The sequence below is a fragment of the Herpailurus yagouaroundi genome, unplaced genomic scaffold (assembly GCF_014898765.1).
Source record: "Herpailurus yagouaroundi ecotype Mexico unplaced genomic scaffold, PumYag 187, whole genome shotgun sequence".
Classification (NCBI taxonomy): Eukaryota; Metazoa; Chordata; class Mammalia; order Carnivora; family Felidae; genus Herpailurus; species Herpailurus yagouaroundi.
Window position 1 is genome coordinate 30,556,233 of NW_024412418.1, and position 27,901 is coordinate 30,584,133.

The 27,901-nt window shown below is 47.4% G+C and overlaps 1 protein-coding gene across 17 annotated transcripts in view; it reads right to left on the bottom strand.

Annotated features, from left to right (window-relative positions):
- The window catches only part of NAV2 (neuron navigator 2), a 742,917-nt gene that overhangs the window by 117,427 nt on the left and 597,589 nt on the right, over positions 1-27,901 (bottom strand). For all 17 annotated transcript variants that reach the window (XM_040495644.1, XM_040495643.1, XM_040495633.1 and 14 more), the window contains one exon: positions 5,547-5,669. In XM_040495644.1, the coding sequence (XP_040351578.1) occupies positions 5,547-5,669 (123 nt within the window). The remainder of the gene's footprint in view (positions 1-5,546; positions 5,670-27,901) is intronic.

Genomic DNA, 27,901 nt, shown 5'->3' on the forward strand with positions numbered 1-27,901 from the left:
ATTGCTGCCGTAAAAAATTATTATAAACATGGTGTCAAAAACAGCAAAAATGGGAGCACCTGAGTGGCTCAGTTGGTTAAGCGTCTGACTCTCGGTTTCGGCTCAGGTCATGACCGCATGCTTTCATGGGTTCAAGCCGTGCAGACCCTGCTTGAGATTCTCTTTCTCTCTCCCTCTTTCCCTGCCCCTCCCCTGCTTGTGCTGTCTCTATCTCTCTCAAAATAAATAAACTTTAAAAACAATTTTAAAAAAACCACACAACAAAAACGTACTATCTTACAATTTTGTAAGGCAGGAGTCCAAGTGGAGTCCTGTGGACCGAAAGCAATGGGTGTTGGTAGGGCTGCACTCACTTGAGAGGCTCTAGGAGAATGTCTGTTCCTTGCCTTTGCCCTTAGAGACGCCACAGGCACTCCTTGGCTGTAGCCCCTTCGGCGGTCTTCAGAGCCAGCAAGGACAAGTGGGGTCCCTCTTACATCTCCTTGTTCTGCCTCCTCTCCCGCCCACCTCTTCCGCTTTTAAGGACCTGTGATCATGCTGGGCCTGCTACGATAATCCAGGGTGATCCCTCTATCTAAACATCTGCTGATAAACAACTGTAACTCCTCCTGGCCATGCAGTGTAACATATCCACAGGTTCTGGGGACTAGGCTGTGGACACCATGGGACCATTACCTGGTCTACGTGGGCTTGGAAGGGAGGGCAAGGGAGTGGTTCCCACTGGGCTTCCTCTCATCTGCATACCCCAGCAGGGGCTGTAACTAAGAAATACCTGAGTTGGGGACCTACCACCTGATAAGGGGTCCCACCGATTCCATCAGCTGGCTGGGGACCTTTGGCCTGGGTTAAACTCCTCTCTGCAGGTCAGGCCTGAATCTGTAAATACATGATTTGGTGCCAGGAGGCTGCCCTGTTCTACACAAATCACAAAGCTCAGCGGTGCCCTAGGGCTCTTGGAGATCTTGTGACATAACCGGTGAGAAGGAAGGCTCGGCTTGGCAGGCTGGTCAAATACCAGGTTGCATAGTTACGTCCTCACACCGTGGGACTCTCAATTCAAGCTGAAACTGGGACAGCTCTGAGCACCAAGGTCAGGGCCCTAAATGCAGACGGTCAAGTCTGTACGATGACTGTGACTCCTAACGGAAAGTGCAATCTCAATAGCGAAAACATTCACAATTTGGAGGGGAATGAAAACCTTGTAAAGGAGGAATAAAAATGGCTTTTTCTTCCTGCTTGGTTTCTTGGCGTGACATCAGAGGGCAATTGTCATTTTGTGCAAGTCTCAGGCGGACATGTTACCACGCAAGCGTTCGTGTTTTGCTATTTTTATTACTCGTTAATAAAAACCAGTGGAGTTCAATAAACATTCTAATGGTTTGGAAGAAAGTTACCAAGTAATTCCGTAGCCCCCCCGATCTAAATGTGCACAAACAGCCTGGTGCCTCAGTGACACTTGTATGACTGGGGGATGCCATTTAGAAGCCTCTAACTGCGTCAGCCCACTGCACACAACAGCATGACAGTGATGACAGAAAAGGCCACAAGCACAGCAATTGTTTCAGAGGGATGAAGAAATGTTCTTGGGGATGGAAACTTTCCAGAGCTGAGCTTTAAGCTATGAAAGCACCCAACTTGCGGGAGTGTGAGAACTTTGGATGGGTTCTGAGGGGACAGCATGCAGGAACCGACGGGAGTTCAACAAACCATCTGACTGTCTGCGACACTGGTCTCTGGGCTCTCTGTGTTGTATTTTTTCTTCCTCCCAGGCTGCCAACCCAGAGGCCTCCATGCCCAACTTTTCTTTATTTGTCTGCTATCTGGGGCCCGTGACTTGTAACAAGCTGCCTCCATTTGTCCCTTTTGATCCTGCTCCCTCAGCCGGCTGGCTCTAGTTTGCTGGAAGTCGCTACTGATGACTATCAGGTAAAAGCTGGAGCCCAGGGGTGGTAGCCCCAAAGAGTGACAGGAGATCAAGGGCAGACGTGGCACTGTGGATTTATTATCATCATTCATTATTACTCAGAAGCCGGCTGCTGACATACAAGACTCACAGACCGACATGGCCCCTATCTCCCAGGCTCCGAAGGTACACATTCCTATCGGTTACTTTTAATAGCCCTGAAGATACCCAAGCCACATCCTGTTGCAAACAGCCACGGTCTGTCTGGTAGGTCAGCATCTTTTGGGGCCTTACCCTGGAATAGCTGTTCTCCACAGCCGAGCTGCTGTGGTTAATGATTTTCCTATTGGTGCGGTGAGGTGATCTGTCCGTCTTGGGCACTTCTTCCCTTGGCTGAGGTCTGATCGCTCAGTACTTTCCTATTTCCTTTGTGGAACTCGTGTAGTCTGCTGCCTATGCATGAATCCTTAAGAAGTGGGCTTTTTTCCTTTTTTTTTTTTTTTTTTTAGTAGGCTTCATGCCCAGCGTGGGGCCCAAAGTGGGGCTTGAACCCACAACCCTGAGATCAAGACCTGAGCTGAGATCAAGAGTTGGATGCTTAACTGACTGAGCCACCCAGGTGCCCCTGAGCTGTCTCTTTTAAAAAGAACTTCCTGGGAATACCTCTGCTCTGGGAACTTCTTTTTTCAGGTTAAAAGGGAAGAATTCTGGAAAGGTGTTGCCTTTTTTGTCTATATTTTTTCACTTGTCTAATTTAAATAATGTAAAGAACATATTTCTTATTTAAAGGACTACCTAGTCTGCAGTCATTTGCATACTACTTTAAAAAAAAAATCTGCACACCATCTGTGATATCTTCTTTGATATTTCACATTCAGTTGTCTCACACCTACACTATTCTTTACCCTAAACAATATTTGTAAAATCTTGGGTTTGATGCACTAGTTCTAATTTTTTTAAACATTACAATTAAAGTGTAGTTGTTGAAAATAAATATCTCCCTGTCTACTATCTAAAATTATTTCCTATAACACTAATGTTAGTCTCCCACTTTGGGAAACACTCAGGTAGGATATAGTTTTTGGAAGAGACGTACATGAAGAACTTTAGAGCAACAAATCTACTATTATTTCAACTTAGCCAAACTGAAGCATTTACGTGGTCAACTTTAGAATCAAAGAAATTTAACATATTTGAGAACAACCTAAAATATCTCACTGCCCCCAGGTCCAAACTTACATGAAATAGGAAATTTAGAAGCATTATTAAATCCTACTTTTTTTTTTTAAAGTTTTTTTTTTTTTAACGTTTATTTACTTTTGAGACAGAGAGAGACAGAGAGAGACAGAGCATGAATGGGGGAGGGTCAGAGAGAGAGAGGGAGACACACAATCTAAAACAGGCTCCAGGCTCTGAGCTGTCAGCACAGAGCCCGATGTGGGGCTCAAACTCACGAACCGTGAGATCATGACCTGAGCCAAAGTTGGACGCTTAACCGACTGAGCCACCCAGGCGCCCCTATTAAATCCTACTTTTAAAAAAATCCATCTGAATTCTTTCTTTCTTTCTTTCTCTCTTTCTCTTTCTTTCTTTCTTTCTTTCTTTCTTTCTTTCTTTCTTTCTTTCTTTCTTTCTTTCTTTCTTTCTCTTTCTTTCTCTTTAACGTTTATTTTTGAGAGAGAAAAAGAGAGAGCGCGCACGCGAACAGGGAAGGGGCAGAGAGAGAGGAGGACAGAGGATCTACAGTGGGCTCTGCACTGACAGCAGACAGCCCGATGTGGGGCTTGAACTCACAAACTGTGAGATGATGACCGGAGCCAAAGTCGGACACTTAACCGACTGAGCCACCCAGGCGCCCCTGAAATCTTTCTTTAAAAGTTGGTCAGTTATCCATTTGGTCTTAAGTGATCACATCTGAGCAGTCCAGTCTGGGGAGAACCAGAAGACACTGTGGTCCAACTGGTCCCATCACACAGGTTAAACTAGAACAACATGACAAACACCATCCAGCTTTCTAGCCCCCACTGCAATCATCTACCTCCAAAAGCAGAAAAGAGCTCAGCTGTGATCTATAATAATTCCATTAACCCTGCAATGAAGCATTAAATTAAACTGCCTAGGCACAGATTCTTCTTTTGCTACAAGGGAAAATGTACCTTGTAAAGCCTGAATTTCACTCTCATAGATTTACTAACCAGATACATGTTTACAGGAAAAGACCAATCACCACAATAACTGGGTAAATTGTGAAATCTCCAGTGGGGGTGTTACAGCAGCTGATTTTCTCCCTGATAGTATTGCCTCCAAAGATTTTAGTTACAGAGCATTTTAGCCTTAGAAAGAGCAGTTCTCAAAAGGTCCACCTTTCTATGGAATTTTCAAACCAATACTTTTAAATGAATTAATTACAGGAACAAAGCTGACCTGAACTGGCACTGTGGTGAAAAGCCTTTGTCATGTGGGTATAAATCACCAGCCTGGACACCGGGGAGGACTCTGAGAAGGACATATTCAAGTTAGTGGCAGAGCCTGGGCCAGATCCCAAGTTCCTGACAACGAATTCAGTGTTCTCTACCGGAGCCCAGGCTTCTGAGCCTTCCCGGAGAGAAGATGAAGATTCCTCTTGAGCAAATGCCATTCCTGGGGGTAACTTCAGCCTCTCTTTCCTTACTGTGCTGCCCTATTTCTCTGAAGCCAGAGAATCACAGACGTCACTTAGCTCTTTGTAAAAAGTATGTCCGGCAAAGAGAATAGCAAGAAACCAGGTCTGTGCTACGAATATGTGGCTTTCTGGCACATGAGGATTAACACCCAAAAGTGTAAGGTGACTCCAAGCCCACACATCTAAATTCCATGTTCTGTCTCCTCACCCCACATGAAAGATGTCAAGCAAGCCAGTAAAATCCTCAACAGTCAGATCACCAAAAGGTATTGAAATCAAATACAGCACATCAGAGCTGCAAGGGATTTTGGAAATCATAAGGTCCAAACCCCTACTTTAATAGATTGCTCAAGGCCATAGAATCCATCTGTGTCAGACTAAGGATTACCAAATAGTCCTCTATATTGCAATGGTCTCTGAAGGAAGCTCTTTTCATCTCGGATGGTGGCTGCAGCGAAGACTGGCCAAGCTTCTGTCAACTACTCACCATAAACTACATCCTTAGGCCTTGCTTCCTGTCGCCAGGCCACAGGAGACCTACAGTGAAGCCCGATCAGCCACGGCCAAGAGCACTCCCTTCTGCACACAGACCTTCTGTGTATCATTAGGGACTCTGTTCCAAGACATAATACCTAGAAAGCTTGCTAATAGAAGAAGTAAAGCAGATCCCCGGGGCCTGCTGAATTAAAGATGCAGTAGCAACGGTCAAAACAAAACAAAAAGTACCCGAGCCTCAACTCCCTCTATTATTGCTATCAGGAGCACTACCCTAGCCAGAAGCAGGACTCAAGAACCCCTTTCAGCAGCCGCCTCCTACCTGCTGTGCCAGCTCCTGACCCCAGGCACGGCTTCAAGGCCTCCCAACCCCCCAGGTGGATTAAAACAGTGCCCATCGGCTCGCTCTCAATATCACACCCTCGTTCCTCAGCCCACTCTGGAAGGATCTCTGCACCTGGTCAGTCCCAAGTGGAGCAAACTTACCTGTCGGCATCTCCGAGGCCCAGGGAGGTATTTCTCTGTAGGGTCTCCCGCACCACAGCCATCCCATCAGGGAGCCGGTTCAGGCGACGAGTATAGAGGCCAAGTCCACCATCGGTCATGTACCTTTAATAGGAGCACAGGATGATGCAAATGTATGGTCAAAAGCAATTTGTGTACAGTCCCGGTGTTCACATCCAGAAGCTCTCCATGGCCACCCTGTGCTCTAAGGGGGGAAGGAACTGAGGCTTTCCCGAGGCTCTGTCACTAATCACAGCCCAGGGATAACTGAGCTGTTGATTCAACACAAAAGATCACCCACTTGATAGCAAAAATAGAACACAGCTTAATTAACCCAAACTCAACAGGAATCTATAGAGCAGAAGGGAACTAGTGAATAAAATTAACTGTCAGATGTATTCGTGACATTCTTTTTAATGTCAGCATTTATACAAGCAGGTGTTTTACCTAAGTAATGCGAATGGGACTGACAATCATCAGCGAATCATAGGGGGGAACAATTACAGAACAGCTCAGTGGAGAAAGTAGGCAAGCTTTTAAGAGTGGAAAGAAAAGACCGAGGACAGATGAGCCACCTTTGTCATCGTGGGCAAGTTACTTCTCTGGGCTCTGAGCCTTTCATCTAAACTATGGGAATACCACAGCTTTCCTGCTTCCCAAGGCAGACATGAGAATTAGCCAGATAAGGCACATGAAAGTGCTCTGCAATATGTATAAGACCATACACGTGGGAGACATTATTATGGTCGTCATCATCTTGAAGTATCTACCTACAATGGTGAATTTCACCTTTGATACCAATGTCTTAAGAGGGCTGTCACAAAACTCTCTGAATAACACTCACACTAACTTACCCCTTTCCAGATCTCTTGGTGAGGCCACAAAGCTTTCTTCCGAGGAAGTCAGTGTTATCGGGGGGAAAGGGTAGCCCTGGAACTTCTGCATAGATGGCTGTCTGCCAACCAGACCAGTTCCCGAGAGCTTAGCCACCAGTAGGAGGTAGTTCAGGTACAAAGCAGCTTTAGCACTCCTACACTGTCTCCTTCACAATACCCCATAAGGGAGACTGCTTGCATCTTCAGAGAACAGGAAGACAAACCAAAGAGCAAGAAACCAAACTCAGATCCCTTTAATTCCTACACGGCCCCCAGCAGATAAACCTGCAAGGGGTCTGAAAATGCAGACGCCTTACGTTTCAAGTAAAATGACATGTACGAAGAAGACCAACGAGTGGCGATTTTCCTGAAACAGTCAGCTGAGCTGCATCACGGAAAGTTTTACTGCCTTTGGAATTTGAACTTTAGAATATATGGGGTAGATCCTGAGGGCTGTCAATTCCTGACTTTCTTCTACTTCTCGTTTGGGACCTTCTTGGGATATACTCTCAGAAAAATGGAATTAGAGCGTACTATGGGAGGCGGCCCAGAACCAGTTAAGTTCAAGTTGGGGGCAGAGAAGAAAGTTCTCACTGGAGCATCTGGGGTAAGAAGAAGCTTCGACGTGTGTCAAAAGAATTCTTCCTTAGAGCAGCTTCGAGGACACCATGTCTAACTTGAACTTCTCCCATGTCCCCTCCTGCCCCTCCTTTATGACGTTAAAGATCACAGACAATGCAATGCCCACATAATGTAAAGTCTGTTGGAGCAGTCAAACCAATTATTTGTGGTTGTGCCAACAAAACAACAAGAGATTAGAATCCATTTTTCACTCAATTGTATCATTTTAATTTTTTTTTTTAGCATTTATTTATTTTTGAGAGACAGAGACAGAGCATGAGTTGAGGCAGGCAGAGAGAGAGGGAGACACAGAATCTGAAGGAGGCGCCAGGCTCCAAACTGTCAGCACAGAGCCTGACGTGGGGCTCGAACCCATGAACCGTGAGATCATGACCTGAGCTGGAGTTGGACGTTTAACTGACTGAGCCACCCGGGAACCCCTCAGCCGTATCGTTTTAAAAGCAAAAAAAACATTTTGAAAATACACCAAAGACCACTAAATTATATGCCTTTAAAGGGTGAATTTTATGAATTGTATCTCAAAACAAAAAAAACATAGTGATGACAGCTATAGTTAAACAATTATTTGTGTAATCACCTTTCACGCTTATCTCCTACACTACACAGTGAGCTCCCTGAAGACAGGGACTGTTATAATGTTGTTCAAATCTGTATCCCATGTACCTAACACGTGTTAAGTGCTTAAGACAAACGGGTTTTGTTGAGTGAAGACCAGAATGGGGTCTAGCAAAAACTTTTTGGGAGGACACCAATTACAGGTTTTCTTTCCTCTTTTTATTTTATTTATTTTTTAAGATTTTATTTTTTAAGTAGTCCGTACACCCAATGTGGGGCTCAAACCCCGACATCAAGAGTCACATGCCCTTCCAACTGAGCCAGCCAGCAGCCCTTCCTTTTTTTTAAATAATTTTTTTTTCCTTTGGAAAGTTTACTTTCTTTAGTAATCTCCACCCCCAACACGGGTCTCAAACTCATAACCCCGAGATCAAGAGTCGCATGTTCCGCCGATGAAGCCCAGGTTTTCCTTCCTCTTAAATGTCAGGGAACATGACATCTAAGACACATAGAAATGCAAATTAAACCATTTATCTGTCTGTGTACCCATCTATCAGTCTATCCATCCACCCACCCATTCAATGTGACCCAGGGTCCAGTGGTAGGCTCTCTGCACACATTCTACACTACCACAACAAGAAAAAACCCACCTACGTCAAAATGCAGCGACTTTGCCAGGAGCTAGACTTCCCAGATCAAATGTCCTTTCAAGGAGAATTCAGGGGAAGCTCTTCAGAACACAATCTGTTGCACCATAAAGCAAGGCAGTTAATTTTGATTTTAGCAAAGCCCACTCAGCCATGGAAATGAAAACTTTTTTAACTGCAGGGATCTTATCAAAGGACAAACAAACTGATTTTAGCGTTCATTTCCCTGCTGGATTTTCATCCCTGGTGAAACAACACATACGGATGGGCAATGACACGCACCCAGGCGTGCAGACGAGGCCCACACGTACACACCCCTGGCTTTCCGTGGAGGCGCAGAGCAGGGCCCAGAGAGCATTCCAGAGACCATGCTGAGACGTGCCATGGCCCTCAACCCAGTAACACCCCAGCAGAGCAGCGTGGTTTTGTTGAAAATGACAACCTAGAAAGGTGGAAGGACCCTGGAGAGATGGCTACCTTGGCCTGTCCACTGCTGCGGGGAATTCTTTGTTTAGGCAGAGAGGAGGGGAAAGGCAAGGATCCATCGGATCCTCTGCCTTCTCAAAGGCACAGGGAACTAAACTGCTTTGAATGCAAGTAATCTGACCATGATCCAGCTTCGTGGTGAATCTATTTCATTCACTGCGTGCGGAAGTTGGGTGGTGGAAATGAGGAACTGGGGAGTTTACCTCTTTTCCCAGGCGTTTGTGAAAACATGTATTCAACCATGTATCTTTTAAGATATTCTTAAAAATTCTGTTATATGTCCTCTCACTAGGAGACAGCATAGCATTGGAGACAGCTGTCACTACAACGAGGCTCACACTCAAGAATCTAACTTAAAATATTTCTTGGGGCACTTGGGTGGCTCTGTCGGTTGAGTGTCCGACTTCAGCTCAGGTCATGATCTCAAGGTTCATGAAGAGGAGCCCTGTATTGGGCTTGCTGCTGTCAGTGCAGAGCCCCCTTTGGATCCTCTGCCCTTCTGTCTCCCTCTCTCCCTGCCCCTCCCCAGCTCATGCTCCCTCTCAAAAATAAACATTAAAAAAAATAAAACATTTATTTCTAAAATATTACACGCCGATTCCAATAGTTTCATTTACAAAGAGCTCCATATAGATATTTAAATAACTCTTCTACTCTCAATGAAAAATATAATTTTGGCTCGACCCAAATTTGTGTAGGAATTGGCTACTGAACGTATTAATATAAACTGCCTTCATCAGGTTAATCCCTTAAGAAAGCATAGTCTGCAGGTGAAGCGATCGCTGCTGTACCCATCTGAATCAGCAGCCCTTGTTCAGGAGGGTTTGAAGGCTGAGGGGTGGGCGGGGGGGGGGGGCAGGAAGTGATAGCCATGCCCCGTCTTTGGAAGCCTTAGCAAGGCTCACCCTGGGTACAGATGAAAGGGCTTGCCTGAGGTCACAAGGAAAGGAAGCAGTTGATCTAGGGACTGAATCTCCCAGCACCAACACTGTAACGTTCCTTCTCTTTGGGGAAATAAATAATTAGTGCTGGAGCCTAATGATGCGCTGGTAACATCTTAATGTTTGCTTGGTGAGGTCCTAGGTCACCAAGCAACTCAACAATTTACTCATTATCCTCTCGAGTTCTGCAGTGATCGGTGCAGGGGCTCTGCCTCCACCTTCCACAGCTTCCCCAGAGGCCCCCGAATGGAGCCCCTGCTAAAGACACAAGGTGTGTGGTAGGTATCTTCTATTCAAGGCTGGGGCACCCTGGACTGGCCCATGAGCATAAGAGTTAGGAACAAGTCTCTGTTGTCAGAAAGATCTGGGTTCAAATGTCTCCTCTGTCCCTTGCCAGCTGGGAGACGTTGTATGCATCATTACTGATAAAAACTCACGGATATGGAGGCTGCTTGGGTACTGTGCTAACTGCTTCCCATAAGCCATGACACTGTACCTTCAAGACTCTTGTCAAGTGTATTATCTGTTTTTCAGATGAGGAAAATGAAATTGTGGTCAGGATCACAGTGCAAGTAGGGGAGTTCAAATCTCAGCTTTGTCACGCTTTTTGGTGTAATTCTTAGGAGTTTCATTTCCTCAGCTACAAGATGGGTAGAACTACAGATTAATCTCACAAGGCTGCGGTGGGTTAAATACGCCAGCGCGTGCAAAGCCCAGGGCCTGGTGTGTTGGGGGCACTTGAAATTTATTAGCTGCTGTGACTATCAACGGCAGCGATTGTCCATACCACAGGGTAGTGACTGTGTACCCTCTTCTCATTTTTCGATACCACAATTGTTAGGTACCAGGCTCTGTACCAGGCTGGGGTTACAGAGGAGGAAAAACCTAGTTCCTGTCCTGGTAAAGCTCAAAAGCTACAGGGGACCCAGACATTGAACAGATGAAGAGCAGTATTACAGATGGGTGCAGGACAGGCTCAGAGCACATGGGGAGGAGTCAAAGAGGAGCTATTTAAGCTGGCCCTTGAAGGGTGCATAGGAGTTTGCCAGCCAAAGGAGGAGGATCCATCTAGGCACATTGGTATCACATACAAAAGCAGAGAGAAACAGAGAAGAGGGTAAGTTAGGAGAATGGCAAGTAGTTCACTGTTGCCAGAGCATCAGGAGTAGATTGGAGCAGGGCAGCGTGGGGACCGGGGCTCAGTCAGGGAGGGTGTGGGAGCCAGGTGGTTTGAGACCACTGGCTGTGTGTTGGAGAGCTATGAAGGTACAAAGCAAATGACTAGCAGGCTCTGGCTTCTGTGCCAAAGAGAGCACTGACTTGTCAAAACTTCCATCATTCAATACTCCAGTTTGGGGGGGCATCTTCTCATCAATAATTCCTTCTACAGACTTCAGAATACACATTGTCTGAATCCCACCTGAGTTGTCTCAGACCTTTGCAGGATGACCAGATTTGCAGGGTGGCCTCACCATCGCTCAGGCCAGGAGAGACATGTGAGGGCCAAATGCCTCTTAAGAGGAACATTCTAGACAAGAAGAGTGCATCCTATGTAACTGACACCGGTTACAAAATACTTATGGAATCTAATAGGACCTGTTAGAACAGATACACCAGATTTTGAATCCAGCGCTTAGTTAAGAGATTCCTTCTTTAAACATGAGACAACAACGTGGAATAAATGAAACTGGCTTTGTGACTCGCCTTCAGAAGGAGGGGGAAGGTGGCTCCCCATTCCCAAAGTTCACAGTTCAATGTGACCTGCATAAGTAACACAAACTGACTTCCACTGGGTGCAGAAGAAATCACCTTCTGTCAAGGGCTGGGGGAGGAGGGGTGGACGGGAAGGGGAAGAAATCTGTACTGACCTGATCTGGCTCAGTGCGTTTCTAATGGAGCATGACATTAAAAGACAAAACAAAAGAACAACAAAAATACTCAGAGGCAAGAAATTAAAGTAGTACAAAACAGAAGGGGAAAAAAAAAAAATCAAGCCGAGGTGATTATTTTTTCTTCAAAGACGTGTCAACCTGTCTGTATGTTCTGGATGCACTTTTGATTTAAATGTGACGAGAGCGAAGAAAATGGAATAAAAGAAATAAATACACACACACATACACAATTCCTTGCCAATATCAATACAACTATATAAGCATGTATGTCAACACATACTTTGTCGTCTACCGTTAAAGAAAATGATGTGGGCTGATGAAAAGTCCCTGCAGTGGAGCATTTCACCAGCGTCCAAGACCCTAAACAACATGTGCTTTCATAGTGCCCGCTGCTCTCCTGCAATGTGGCAGGACGTACGTACGCTCTAGGTTTATGAGGATGTTAACGGAGTTTCTGGACAAACCTGGAAAAGGATGCCTTTAGTTTCGGGCCTCTTAGAAGTCAGACGAATAAACTTCACTCCGGGTCACAGAAGGACAATCGGACAATCCAGTCCAACAAAAGCTGATCTCTAGGACAGAAAGGAAGTTGTTCCCCTTGACTTAATTAAGGGGAGAGGAGAAGGCACTGGCAATGCAAAAATAGGGTCGGGGGAAAAAGGCGGTTTAATTTTTCCGTGCTAATTTTAAAACTGTAGTACTAAAATTTAAGCAAAGACTTAAGTTTCTACTAAGGAGGCATTTGGAAACCACTTTGTGCTCGAAGTTTTTCGGCACCAAAGCTGAGGCAAATGCGGCAAGTTTCTTTTATCCAAGGCCAACCCACTCCCATCCTTCACCCCAAATGACAACTACACAGACACGTCACTGAATGACTCTAATACCCTCGTCGTGGCATATCTTTGATGGTTTTTTTTGTTTGTTTGTTTTTAAGATTTTTAATTTTTAAAATTATTTATTTATTTTTGTTTTAGAGAGAAAGACTGTGAGCAGGGGACAGAGAGAATGTTAAGCAGGCTCCATTGCTCAGGGCAAAGCCCACCACGGGGCTCAATCCCACACCTGTGGGATCATGACCCGAGCTGAAATCAAGAGTTGGACGTTCAACTGACTAAGCCACCCAGGCTCTTCAAAACGAGTTTTTAATTTTTAGGTCATCTCTACACCCAACCTGGGGCTCGAACTTTGAGCTCTAATCGAACACTCTGGTGCTGCTACTTCCCTATTACGGGTCATCTCAAACAGACACCAATGACACAGAATCGGCAGCTGCCTTTGGGGAAAGTCTCAGGTATGAACGTCCTTCTCAGTAGGTTTCCCTGTGACAATAGGACTCTAACCTGGACTAGAAGACACAAGTCATCAAGAAGCATTTCTTTGGTTTCCATGTCTTTGGGGGGCCCTTCCAAAGACTCTGCTGGCAAAGGCAGAGGGGAGACATGGACCCAGAGATCCAAGCAGTTTCCTACCTTCCTCCTTGAGGCAGAGCTGGGGTACCTTCAAGCCCTGTTTCCCACTGTGCTGTATACCTGCCAGCTCTTCAGAACATCACTAGGATGGTATACGGCTCTTTTTAGGAGGATGTGGGAGTTCACTTCTCCTCTCCAGCAAAATCTTCCCTTCTTCTTTCATTCAAGTCTGGAGCAGCCACCCGAGGCCACGCGATGAGCCACCTCGGCTCAGAGCACAGAACACGACCATGAGCCACCAGGTGGGAATACCCACAGCTCAAAGGGCACCAGCCCCTTCCCTGGCTTGTCCGTATTTCCTTTCCATCTCACCGAGTCCTGGCTGCAAGGTAGGCCAGATGACCAGGCAGACCTGGCCCAGTTCTCTGATCCTGCTTGTGGCAGGAGGTAAAGCCTCTGCAGAAGTGAGCAGGGAGCAGGAGGCCTGGAGGCTGCTCTGGCTAGCCTCGTCACCAGAGCTTGCCTCTCTGGGGAGCACTACAAAGACGTTGCTAAGCTAGTCAGACAAGAGCTCAGCTTCAGGAGGCCACAGGGACAGAGGGTGTGGCAGGAAAAGGCAGGCCTGGATAGAGGAGGAGTCAAAGGGTCCCCGGGGCCCCCTTTAAGCCTCAATGGGGCAAACTGGTGCCACAGACTTCATCTCCTAAAGCTAGGTGCTGCAAAGCTGCTTGAAGTGAACTGAAGGCACACCGGAGAGGTTCCTGCAACAGAACTCAACACGTACGTGCCTCACCCTACCTGCCGCTCATAACGGGGGCCACGCGCTAGCAGCTCTAGCGTCACTGGCAATATTGCAGACCTCCCGAATCAGACTCCAGTTCAGGAAGACCCCCCCCATGCGGTTCTAATACACATTAAAGAGTGGGAAGCACGGGTTTCAGGCAGCGGTCTCTGCGATGAGGAAGATGAGACGACCCATATGAGCAAAAACTAAAGTATTTCTATTTGCATGTATTTCTTAACACGCCCCACTTCCTTCCTAAGTTTTGTGCAGGTTTTATACTGTGCGCCATATTTGTGTAACGTGGTACATATACTGTATTTGAAAACACTGTCTAAAGCGGCAACAGATTTTTTTTTTTAACACAATCAAAACGTTCAGAGACCATTATCTAAAGCAGAAATTGCTAACTTTTCTTAAGTTATGGACCCCATCTCACATATGTGTAAAATGTGCACCCAGTTGGAGTCAGCCCAAACGCCCCTGCCAGGGCCTCTGAGTTTGGGCAGAAGTGGATCCCGGCTGAGTGGGTCCCTTCGGCATATCCTGCAAATTTCCGCACAGGATTTTTGCCTCTGTTTGCTATAAACTGACTCAGCAGTGGCACATGGCATGGCTGTAACTCACACGTCACCCTGACTTTTAGCACACAGACTCGATCTCACCACGGCCTTGGGCTTGCTTTTGCTTTTTCCTCAAACTCCTAGCTGGAGTGACTTGATCAAGCGGGAAAATTCTTGCTGCGAAGGTCCTTGTGTATTTGCAACATGCAATGTGAATATTCACAGGTTCAACCAAATTCCACTTGGCATGACTATCCAGAGTGTTCTGGTTTAGCTTAGTACCTAGGATCTAGGCACACAGAAACTCGAACGAGCATCTGAATGCAAAAAACTCCAGAATACGTTCAATCACACAGCCAGCCAGGGATTATAATGACAGTGGATTTGTCCCCCCTATTTAAATAAATACACATATGTAAAATTTTCATGATACTCCACAACTCTGCTTGTTTAAAATGGGGGCTGGTGGGGCATCTTTCTGAAGAAGGGCTGCACACTTTGGAGCTCTGACAGTCCCCGTGTAGTGTCTGGAATCTGGTCTGGCCTGAATTCTCTCTACTGTGGTTCAACTGTCAGTGTGATGTTATAGTATTTCTAGCACTGGCAGGAAGCTTTCTGTCCACCTACTGAAAGATGAAACACACTCTCACACGCAGGAGACAATTCTCCAGACAAAGCCCCTTTAAGCTCTTTCTTGGAATGAAACAGATGGTGAGAGCAGACTGACTTATCTCCAGGAACCCTCAAACCTTAAAATGCACCTGAGTCAGTGGGAGAACCGAAGAAAATGCAGATTCCGTGGCCCCAGCTTTGTAGATACAGAACATCACTGGTGGGGCCCAAACTGTGCATTAAAACCACAACAACAACAAAAATTTTTTTTTAAAAGAACGGTTTGAGGTTTTACAGAGAATTTGCACAGAAAGCAGACTTTGCACGTAGCCCCTCTCCCCTTCCACCAGCTTCCCTGTTGTTAATACTTGGTATCAGTGTGCTGCACTCTGATGCAACCAATGCTGACAGAGTTGCATTAACCAAACTCCATAGTTCGCCTTAGGGTCCACTCTGTGTGGCCCAGCTGTTTTTGTGTGGCACAGGTTTTGACAAATGCATAATGTCATGTATCCTCCATTACGGTGTCAAACAGAGTAGTTTCACTGCCCCACCCCCCAAATGCCCTGTGTTCCCCCCTATTCATCCCTTCCCCCCAAACCCACATTTTTAACAGATACGTAAGTGATTCTCCTGCAAAGCGGTCAGGGCCGGACTCTGAGAAATGCTGCCTTAAATCTTGAGGCTTGGGTGGAGGGACTGGGAGCTAGACTGGCCTCAGTTTCCCTAAGAGGTAAATATTCGCCACAGTGGGACTACAGTATAATGGTAATTTAAATCTCAAATCCTCATAGTAACTAGTCTTGGACCTCCATATTATGAGTACCTGATCCCTGATGGCCGCTCCATCTCAGATCAAAGGTCAGTAAGAGTTGTGAGAACTCCAAGGCTTTACTAAAATACCAATTAATTCATAACCTTGGACTTAGAGACCTGCAGACCTCAGAACCATGTCAGTGTGGAAGCCCAGGCCGGGAGGGAATGTGAGGAGGCAACACCAGGCGTGCTGAATAGTGAGGATCATGGGCAACATGTGGGTAGTTCAGTGAGGGTGCCATGAGTTGATGCCCCCCCTACCCTGGAAAAGCCTTCCGCTTTGCCTGAAGAATCCTTCCTCCCAGGCACTTCTACACGGAGGCATGCCTGCCAATCCTCTGGATGCCGCTACATCTGATAATTCTTGCGAATTTTTTTTTTAGTTTTTTAAGTATATTTAGAGAGAGAGAGAGAGAGCACGCATGAGTAAGGGAGGGGCAGAGAGAGAGGGAAGGAGAGAGAATCTCAAGCAGGCTCTGCACTGTCAGCACAGAGCCCGACGTGTGTCTCAAACCCATGAAACTGTGAGATCGTGACCTGATCTGAAATCAAGAGTCAGACACTGACCTGACTGAGCTACCCAGGCGCCCCTCATTCCTGTGACTTCTGATACATTTCACAGGAGGTCAGAGGACTTTTATGTTGGAATTCAGGACTGTGAGATCTCTTCCGGAGATGACTAGAACCTCAGGGTGGAATCAGACTTCCAGTGTCTCTTTCTCTTCGGATTTCACGGAGACACCCCCGGGTAATAACCACACTCACTACCGGATTGGGGAGAGTCCAGATGGTGCTCTGGTTCAGGTTCATGCAAGTTTCGCCCTGTCTTCTCTAGACTGCAGCTGAAAGCAATGTCAGTATGCACTGAGGATAGACAGAGACAGACTGTAACTAACTTTTTGGTGCAAGAAAGACCCCTTCTGTAGATCGAAGCAGGAAAGCAGGCCTGGGGAACATCATCCAACGCCCACAAACAACCTGGTTTCTGGAAGCACCTAAGGGTTGCAGGAAGCAGGGCACTAGAGTCTAGGCTGTTGCTCTAGAGGTGGCCCCCATTTTGAGGTGCTGTCATTTGCAAGACACATTTGTGCAGCCCCTACTATAAGGCAGGCACTGGCCTGGGTGCTGGGCAGAGGAGAATCAGACTTAGTCCTAGGCCCTGAGGGGCTTAAGGTAGACATGTAGATGTTTGCATGGGATTCAGCAAAGGCCAGACCAGAGAGAGGGGCTGAAAAGCCTTCTTACAGCAAAAAAAGGTGCAAGCAGCATCCTGAAGGGTGAGAAGGTATTTGCCAGGCAGCCTTGGGGAGGGGCAGAAAAATTAGGTACTTCTCGGAGATACAGATGTGTAAATCCAAAGGACCTAAAGATGTACAATGAATTCACTGTGTGGCCTTAGATGCTAACGTTCCACCAGGTAGCATTTTCATTAAAAAAAAAAAAAAAAAAAAAAAAAAATCATCATTCTGAGCGCTCATTCTAAATGGGATTCAGTAAATGTATTCCAATTCAAAGAAACAGATACGCAGGGCCTCTGGCCTTCAAGGGTAGGGATTAAGCCAAAACTGGGTGACTGCAGGATGCTCAAATTACCTGCCACTAAACCCAGCAAGACCCGTAGACACAACAGCTGACACACAGATGCCTGACCCCATTCATTTTTCCATGCGTCCAAGTGCACTGGGTCACCTTCAGAAAAAGCACCCAGGCAGCCAGGCACACTGGTCATGGGTGGAAGAGGACCCACCTGGGGGTGGGGCAGGAGTCTGAACATACCAGATTTACCATTTTTTTTTTTTTGTTACTTTTAATTTTTTTTTTTAACGTTTATTTAGTTTTGAGAGGAACAATGAGACAGAGTGCGAGTGGCGGAGGGACAGAGAGGGAGGGAGACACAGAATCTGAAGCAGGCTCCAAGCTGTGGGCTGTCAGAAAAGAGCCCGATGTGGGGCTCGAACTCACGAACTGTGAGATCACAACCTGAGCCGAAGTCAGACACCGAACCGACTGTGCCACCCCGGTGCCCCCCCCCCCCCCCGATTTACCATTTTCAACAAACAAATAAAAACACCCAATGTTTTTTTGTAACCTACTCTGTAGATAAAAGTTCGACACAATCTTGGTTGGTGTGGAACTGTTGAAGACACGATGGTTCTCCAAAGTCACACCTATTCTTACCCTTGCCACAGCCTGCTCTCCAAAAATCAGAGTGTGATCTCATTATGCTCATCAGGGAGGGATGAAAACAAAAAAGTTGGAAAAACAGTGAGTTAACATGTGTGAGCATGAGAGCCAGCCATTTTTCCTTTAAGAGGTCAGATTCTGAACTACTGAAACGGCAGGCCTCCATATCAAGACGCTGTCCAAAATTTATGTCCGTTGTCCACAAATGGGCAGAGGCTCTGGTCCCGTGGACATGAGAAGGCTGGGGCTGTGAGTGCAGGAAGGTTCACTCATGCCTCAGCCAGCTCCGGCTGATCTCACAGCTGCCTCTTGGGGGTCCCAACACCCCCTCCTGACCCCCTCCCCCCCCCCCAAAAAAGCTGCACTGCATAATCCTGGTAAGATAAGCCATGGTCAAAATTTTGAAAATCTTTTTTTTGGTTGTTAATATTTATTTACTTATTTTGAGAGAGAGAGAGAGAGCACGAGCACACAAGCAGGGGAGGGGCAGAGAGAGAGGGAAAGAGAGAATCTCAAGTAGGTTCTGTGCTGTCAATGAAGAGCCCAACGTGAGGCTCCAACTCACAAACCATGAGATCTGAGCAGAAATCAAGAGCTGGACGCTGGGGCGCCTGGGTGGCGCAGTTGGTTAAGCTTCCGACTCTTGATCTTGGCTCAGGTCATGATCTCGCAGTTTGTGAGTTCGAGCCCCATATTGGGCCGTGTGCTGCTGCTAATGGTGTGGGGCCTGCTTGAGATTCTATTTCTCCTTCTCTCTGCCCTTCCTTAGCTGGGCTCTCTCTCTCTCAAAATAAATAAATAAATAAATAAATAAAAAGAGTTAGAGGCTTAACTGACTGAGCCATCCAGGCACCCCCAACTGAAATTCCGAAAATCTTAAAACTACAACAAAATCCTGAAGTGAAAAGTGAAAACTGAGCCCAGCCTTCAGCTGGGCACATCTGGTGTAACATCTGAGTCCTCAGGTGAACCAGAGAAAAATGCCCTTTTCTACCACAGCTGGTAAAAGCGTGTCCTACTCCAAGAAGTGCATGTGGGGACTGACACGGTACAAGCCCCAAGATGATGCGCTCCTTAGTGACTAAACACGGTGCTCCTCTCCCCTGATGTGGGGTGGTCTCAGTCCACACACTCTGCCTCATCCAGCTCCTCAGAGCTGAACTACAGAAGGCCTTTGCAGACCACGCCCCCCATCTCCCACTTAGGATGAGTCCTACCTCTCAAACTTCACCTTAAATGCAACTGAACATTATGTAAAACACCAATAAAACGCAGTTTCACAGAACTACAGAATATCAGATCTGGGGGAAGGGCAGGTGGTTCTCAGGGATTAATGACTTGACCTAATGAGTTTTCTGATGCAGAATTGAGAGTCATGGAGTTTAAGTGATGTGCTCAGGGACACATAACTAGAGAACAGGCATTGATATGGTTTCATTTTAACACGTTGTTGTGTTCAATAAATTCACTGTGTTTTTTCACGTTTAACATTTATTAATTTTTGAGAGAGAGGGAGAGACAGAGTGCGAGTGGGGGAGGGGCTGAGAGAGAAGAGAGGGAGACACAGAATCCGAAGCAGGCTCCAGGCTCTGAGCCAACAGCACAGAGCCCATAGCGAGGCTCAAACTCATGAACCATGAGACCATGGAGCCGAAGTCGGACACTTAACTGACTGAGCCACTTAGACGCCCCAACAAATCTGTCTTTTATAATAAAATGGAAGCTTGGCTCCTTTATTCTACATTTTGGGATAACTGCTTATCTATCTTCTTGTGCTCCAGCTTCTGACCTACCAAATTCAGTAAAGGCAGGACTGCTGTTGCCACTATTATTATTTTAGGACCTGTGTTTTTGCTTCAATATCCCGCCCCTAGAACTCTTTTTTTTTTTTTTTTTAATTTTTTTTTTCAACGTTTATTTATTTTTGGGACAGAGAGAGAGACAGAGCATGAACAGGGGAGGGGCAGAGAGAGAGAGGGAGACACAGAATCGGAAACAGGCTCCAGGCTCCGAGCCATCAGCCCAGAGTCTGACGCGGGGCTCGAACTCACGGACCGCGAGATCGTGACCTGGCTGAAGTCGGAAGCTCAACCGACTGCGCCACCCAGGCGCCCCAAGAACTCTTGAGATAGATACCTAAAAACATTTTTGGTGTACTGAATGCAAGAATAAATAACAACCATGGATTTAATTGCTTTTATGTCTCATGTATGTAAAGCATTTGGGGAATAGGAAGAAAAATTAGACATCCTTGCATCTGTTTAGATAAGCCAGACCCTACTAATAGTCGGCTATGGAACCCTAAAGACTCCAAGGAAGACTCCGAGGAAGAAGGGGCCTTCCGGGTAGAGGAGGCTACGGATGGAGAAGGGAGGAGTCACGGGTCCCATTCAAGGGACAGCATGGCTTGAGCAGAGTCCACAGCGTAGTGAACACTGTCAGTGCTGTACCGGACGGCATCCCAGATCTGAGCTGACTGCCGTCTCCTTGCCCACGGCTAAATTCCCCACTGTCCGTGATTTTTAAAAAAGAAGTAAAAAGCAAAACCAGTAGAGCAGGGAGTTCAGTCTGAAAGGCAAAAACAGTTTCCCCCTAGAATTTTGACATGTATGGGCCTGGATGGTGCCACAGGCGTGTTCAGAGGAGGGACAGGTGTAGCACACGCCTCTGACAAGCACGTCTCTGCGTAGCAAGGCGGCTGCCAGGGCTCCCGGGGGGAGCTCAGGCACGAGCCACGGGTAGCCCAGCGGCCAAGCGCGCAGGCAAACGGGCCAGCCTGTGGACAAAGAGCAGCCCAGGGCGGTATGAACTGGGGGTGGCGGGGGCACCTCAGCGGCAGCTGGAGCACTCTGGCAGGATGGGCAGGCTAAGAGGGAGCCGAAATACAGGCCAGTGACCTCCAGAGCAGGAATCAAGCAGGAGTTGTTGCCCACAGGATGCTCAAATTACCTTCCATCGGTGCAGGAGGACAGCTGTCTGGTGTCACAAAGACGAAAGAACAGGGCCCCTGACTTTTTCTCGCTCTCCAATTTGTCCCAGTGCTTCCACTTTCACAAGGATGGGAGACAGACCAGCTCGGGTAGTTACTCAAGTGGGGCAGGGGCAAATTCCCTAGAGCCTGCCTAGTTAGAGTGAGCATATCCGGTATTATAACATGTGTACTACGCTTTTAAAACCTATCATTTTCATCATACAAACTATAGACGGCAACATTCACTAACGTCTCGCCTGCTGTGCAGACCCTGAGCTCACAGTGATTCTCAACAGCCACAGTCCACTCCGCCTCCAAACCCCTACATCATCCGGATCAGAGCTGGGGGCCAGGGAAGGAGGCAACACACTTTTTGTGTTTATTAGGGGAGAAAACGGGGGAGAAGATTTTCAGAAGAAACGACTTGAGTACTGTTATCCCCAGGCTGGCATATGTAAACCTGGCTAGTCAAAGAGACATCTTCCTCCGGAACACCCAGTTCTGCTCCCTCTGTAACAGAACCTTGGTGATTCCTATGGGAACCTGGGCACCTTGACCTTATACCTGGGAGGATTTTTAAAGGTCTTCTCTCAGCTTCTCACCTCATGCAGGAATCCCTTCTGCAACATGTGGACCCAGTTTCCCACATTCTGCTTGATTACTCTCAGGGAAAGGAGGCTCATGCCTTTGCAAGAGGACCCACCCACTCTTTTGCAGATCTAATCTTCAGCATATTTTTTTCCTAACACTGATTAACGGTCACCTTGGGGTGTAGGAAATGAAAACTGTAAGTGTAACTTCCATCTACAGTTCAAGTTTGGTCCTCTGGAAACTACTGCTTCCCTAAGTATTTTCCATGCCAAGAATATCTAGTTTCTACAAACATTTCTATTATGCTTTGGGTTTTGAACCCTTGGCCTTCCTGGTTCCCCTTCCCTAAACAAACCTCTGCCTGATTCTGAACTCCTTAAAACATGACGCTGAGAACAAAGCAGGCATTGTCTAACTAACAGATTATCTGTCGCCTCCCACATCACTGTTCTGTTCATCCAGTTGAAGGTTAGGATGGCAGAGCTCTCTAAAACCTACAGAAACCTTTGGGTCTCAGAGCCTAAGGCCCAGCAGGTGGCAGCACCAAAAGGGAAGAGGCTAGAATCTCAACAGCAGAGTGAGTCCTCAAGCTTCCCCCAAACGTTATGGCCTGGACAGGTGACTTCACTCATTTCCACTGGGAAAACCAGCCTTGCCAAAGGCCGTACTCCCACTGACTTCTCTGTTTGCACATCCATAAAACGGGGATAATAACATGTTATATAGGCCTTCTAGGATTTCTCTAAGAATTCAAAGAGATAGTACCTGGAAAGTGCCCGCACTATGTGAAAGCACCCCACAATCACTGGCTGCCATTATTACTCTTAACGGTAGCAGAGGTGACAGTGCTGCTGTCACCACCTTCTTCCTTTCTCCCTTTACTCCATGCACATCGCTAAGCATATACGGAAGGTCTGGCAGAAGTTGTTAAGAGATGCAGGAGTAAAAAGACATAATCCCTCTGCTCAAGGATATCCTGGTCTAGGAGACGGACAGTCACACAGACAAACCAGAGGGAGTGAGAGGAAGGTGTCACCAGGAGCTAGGGTGGCCAGGGAAGGCTACCTAGCTTCAGCAGATTCTTAGAGGACTATGGCAGGCAGGTGGGAATGGAGGGGGGAGGAATCCGTAGAGAGAATGGACCCAGGCAAAGGCACAGAGGTACAAGAGTGTGGGACCTACATCAAGGACAACGTCAGTGGTCCAGAGTGGCAGAATCAGCATGCGAGACGGGCAGTGAGGAGAAGGAGGAGATGGTAAGAAATGAGGCTGGGCAAGCAGAACACTCATTAGCTGCCCAAATGTAAAGAGTGCCTCCTGTGGACCATGCTCTGTGCTAGGCATAAGAGCTAGCTAGTAAGACAGACAAGGTCTAGGGCTCCACAAAGCTGGCTCTTCGGCGCGGGGGCCATGCAGGGCCTTTTATGCCGTGCTGGGCAAAATAGGGTGTACGACGTGGCAGACTGTATCTTCCAGAGACGACCATAGCAATATCTCCCATCCCACAGGCTCTTCTTCAAGGTGACCTTGCCACCTTCCCCCCTGAGAGAGGACATCTGTGTTCCCTTCCCTCCTCTTAATCTGGAAGGCTGACTGCTTTGACCAATACAGTATGGTATGAGTGACACTCTGTGACTCCCAAGGGTAGCTCATAAAAGGCGACACAGCTCTGCTTTGCTTCACGGTAACGCTTGCCCTCGGAGCCCTAAGCATCCAGGTAAAAAGTCTGCCAATCCTGGGGCCTCACGCTGTGAGGTAGCTAAGCCACATGGAAAAGCCACGTTCATCCTAACCCTGAAGTCACCTCAGCCCAAGCGTCAGACACGTGAGTGAACAGCTTTGGAATGGTGTGGATCCCCGCTGTCCAGCTGGCTCCAGACATGGTGAGCAGAGACAAGCCATCCCCATCGCACCTCGCCCCAACTCTTGACACAGAGACCCCGGAAGCACGATACAGTGGTGGTTTCAAGCAGCTAGACTTTGAAGGCATCGGTCATACAGCAACAGGAACCAACACACAGGGTCTCCTCGGCAGGCAACGTGGAGCCGTTGTAAGCAGGTGACAATGTAGTCAAATATGTGCCCTGGACAGATTTTTCTAGCTGAAGTGTCGCGTGGACCTGCTGGATGGGCCTTGAGATCAGAGGCAAGGAAAGCGACGGAGGGATGCCTAGGGAGAGACAAGAGCGGCGAGGCCAGAGAGAACCACAGCGTGAGATACTAAAGAGCGACCCCATCACACTTAGCGACTGGTGTTCCAGGAACAATGAACTGAAGAGTCTGAGGTTCTTTCCAGGTTCTGGCTGTGGCAGGGAAATGGATATGGAAACACAGGAGGAGACACAGGGCTGGCGGGGGGTGGGGAAGAAGAGGAGTTCTATTTCCATCATGTTTACCTGGCTCCAGTGAAAAAAGCCTGAACCACCACGGCTGAGCTCCAGCTCTGAGTCCGGGCTCCCTAACTCACCAGCTCTGTGACCTTGGGTGTATTACTGATGATCCTCATCGGGGATGGGAAAAAGAGCATGTGGATTCAAGCGAGGGTGAAATGAGATCATGCATACAAAGCGGGGCACACAGCGCCTGGCATTCAGAAACGCTCCGTAAGTGGTAGCTGCTATTGTTACAGCCACGATCATTATTATTAACTCGTAGGCATACTTGGTCAGAGGCGAGGCAGGCTTTTTGCCCCCAGAGCCCGGCTGCAGGGCAGCACATGAAAGTTGTTCCCAAGGAACCGCATACACGTCTCTGGTGAATGGTTCATTCAACCGTAAAGTCCGTGTCAACTTAACTAGGTACGCAGGCTGCAAAGGAGGAAAGCCAGTGTGTGAGCTGTCCCCCATCCTTGCCTCCCTCCCTCTCTCCCAACTCAATGGTTCAGTGGTTTTAATTAACAACTCCCACAGAGTAAGGCAAAAGTCCCTCGATTAATAAAGCTCCGCCTTGTTCTGCACCGTTCTGAGGCCTTGGGGGTGGCGTGGAGTTGGTAATTGTGTGTTTTGTTTGGGTTCACAGCTGGTGGGGGCTACAGGAGGGAGGAGAATTCCCTTGGATGAGTTCATGTATCACACTGAAGAAGACTGGAAACTGTAGGTCACTGAAATGCCTACTTGCATGAGATCTGACAGCAGGAAGCCATACAGTGGCGAGGCGCATCGGTCAATCACTGTGTAGACGACTCTAGATCTGAACCTTCCTGCCCCCGAGCACCTCCTCAGTTCTCCTTTCCACTGTTGCCCCCATCCACTTTCTACACAGGCGCCTAGGGGATGGCTCCACAAGCGATTCCAATGCTTCAGTAGAGGCCTGTGACATTGAATAGAAATGAAACCCGTAATAATGCTCTGGAGGCAAAGGTATCTGCCTTCATCCCTGCTCCAGCTGGCCCCAAGGTTCTTGCTCAAGCAGTCACCCAGTATTTGCAAGTTCCCATGCAACTCAACTCAGCCCTCTGAGCCTGACCCTTTTGAACACCACCTTCCGTCTCTCTTTTTCTCCTTCCCAAAATGGCACAGGGCTTCCAATGCCCCAGAGGGTATCCACTCTTCTTTCTTGGTCTTGCTTTCTCCATCTACTCAGAGCGCGGGATCTGGCAACAGCGGGAGCCACGCTGCAAAGTTCTTGGAACACAGGCTTTGAATTCAGCCCGATCAAATACTTGGGTCCAGTAGTCACCACCCATGTGATCTGTTCAAGAAACGTATCCTCTCTGAGCCTGGTCTCCCCCACTCTAAAAAGGGGATGAAAAACAGCCTCTCTCCCTCAAAGAGCTGGTATAAAGAATCGGCAATGTGCAGAAAGAGTTCGATACAGTGCCCAGCATACGAAAGAGCCGCAAAAACAGTGTGGCCTCACGAATTCCTGTACCGCTGCCACAGGATGGGTGCAAAGACCCGTGCCGGCAGGCACTGCGAGGCCACTTCCCCAGCCTACCCCTCCTCTGCAAGAGCCAACACTACATTTATTCTGTCCCATGTTTCTGGCAACTTGAGTTGACTTTACCCTTTAAACTTCACTGCTCAAGTATGTGAGCTTTCTCATTTCAAAACAGATGACTGAGCGATTACAAGCTCAAAGCTCTGGGAACTAGGACCTGGACTCCGCAACGCAGCAGAGAACCACAGACGCCTTTCTCCCACTTGTCGCAAGATCAAGGAGTTGAACGCGGGCTTGATTTACAGCTGGAAGACGCTTAGAGACGGACTTGAGCTTCTCTTTAGACCTGGAATCTTATTTTACTTTGGGGTCTCAAAAATCATGAGCCCTCCAGAAGTGTCCGTGCCAGGGTAGCTGTCTCATTCCACATTTATTTCAGGATTAAGAGAAGAGGTCAAAACCTCCATTTCTCGGGGAGATTTCTTATCAGGACCCTGGGGATTCTGGAAGGGATGTGCTGATTCTTCCAAGGCATGCACAGACCCTTGATTTGTGATCGTACCCCAGGCAGGACGCATGAGCCGGATCCTCATAGATGTTTCCACAAGCTGACGCGTTGCTCTTTGTCTCTGAGCCACAGGTAGCTGCCTCCTGCCCCCAGATGACTCATTCCCACTGATCGCAAGTAAGGCCTGCTTGCAGACTGTGATGGTTAATTTGTGCGTCAACCTGCCTAGGCTGTGACACCAGATATTGGGGCAAACATTAGACTAGCCATTGGTGGAAGCCAGTAGACTTTGAGTAAAGCAGATTACCTTCCAAAATGGCAGTGTGCCTCATCTAAGCAGTTGAAAAAAGAAGAGAAAAAAGGCTGCCATTCCCCAAGGAGCAGGGAATTTCTGCCTCCAGGTTGCCTTTGGACTTGAACTGACACATCCACTTTTCTTCTGGAAGCCACTAATACACAGATCCACTCTGATGCAGCCAGTAGAAACGTGAACACTGCACTCAAGAGTGAGAAATGGCAGGAGATCATCTCAGCGCATATTCTAAGCAGGATAGAAAACAAGGAAGGCAAATAAATGCAACTAGTCTGAGAAGGCGAACGGAACTACCATTCTGTGTGTCAAATGCTTTACAAACGCTGTTTCCCACCACACACCTAAGTAGGCTACCATCTAACAGATGGGAAGAGGCTCAGAAAAGGAAGCAACCTCCCTGACGTCACACAGCTGGCAAGCGAATATGAAGTCAGGTCCTCTGAGGGCAGAGTCCGAAGTTTCTGCCGTTATACCATGCCTCCAGAGCAGCCGAATGAGAGGGTCATGAGTTCCCATGAAAACTACAGTTTCTTATCTTGATCTGAGTAAAGGCACATACAGCCTATTTTTCTTCCCTCCTCCCTCCCTCTCCCCCTCTCCTTCTCTCTTTCTTTCTTGAGTCTTTCAACGTGGACTGACTGTCTCAGGGCCAAAATACTCCTAACCTCATCCAAATGTTTCTTTTCATATTCACCTCAACTCGAACTTAGTATTCTCCAACCTCACCATCATAAATCTATTGAGCCATTCTGTAGCTGCTGACCCTTGAGAACTAATGGAGAAGGGTATTTTCAGTGATCTATATGCTTAAGATAAAAATAAATCTGGACTGGGTTTTCTAGACGAGAGCTACACCAAAACTTAACAGCCACACTAGGGGGCCTCGGGGTCTATCAGTGACACCTCAGTTCTCTCCATTTGAGGTACATTAGGAGCCTGCAGACATCAGGAGCACTTCGGCAAGGAAGGGGGCTGTGAAGGATACACGATTGAGTATCTGACTATAGCAAAGCAGCAAAGGCGCCACAGTCACACTGAAATTCCAGCCCACAAAGGGAAAAAAACACCAAAAAATTAGACCATCTTTATCATCTCTTCTATTGGTTGAAAACATTATCCTCTTGGGTCTTCGTTTGCCTTAATGAGAAAATGGAAACATCATATAAGGCCCGAGTTTGGGGGCTGTGTAAGATACTCAGCCCTCAGAAGGGGTGCGACGTTAGCCCCTGTTCCCTGTCATCTCACGAGAGCTACAGGGTTGGAATGTGTTTTTCCTGTATGTGTAAGTACCTCTTGGTTCATGTGAGCTCATGGGTCCCAGGTTTGCCCTGAGAAGGACCTGCAATGATCAAAAGTGAGTTCCCAGAATTAAGAGTACCAAATGGTCCAGCCCCGAGAATAAATTCGGTCAGTCATACCCCAGAGCACAGCCTGGGAAGGAGGAGATACTTGTTAAGTATTTGTCACCTTGACGGGGCACCTGGGTAGCTCAGTCTATTAAGTGTCTGACTCTTGACCTCAGTTTGGGTCACGATCTCGTGGTTCATGTGATGCAGCCCTGTGTCGGACTCTGCGCTGACAGCGTGGACCCTGCGTGGGATTCTCTTCCTCTCTCTCCCTGACCCTCCCCTGCCTGTGCACCTGCACTCTCCCTCTAAATAAGTACATAAAC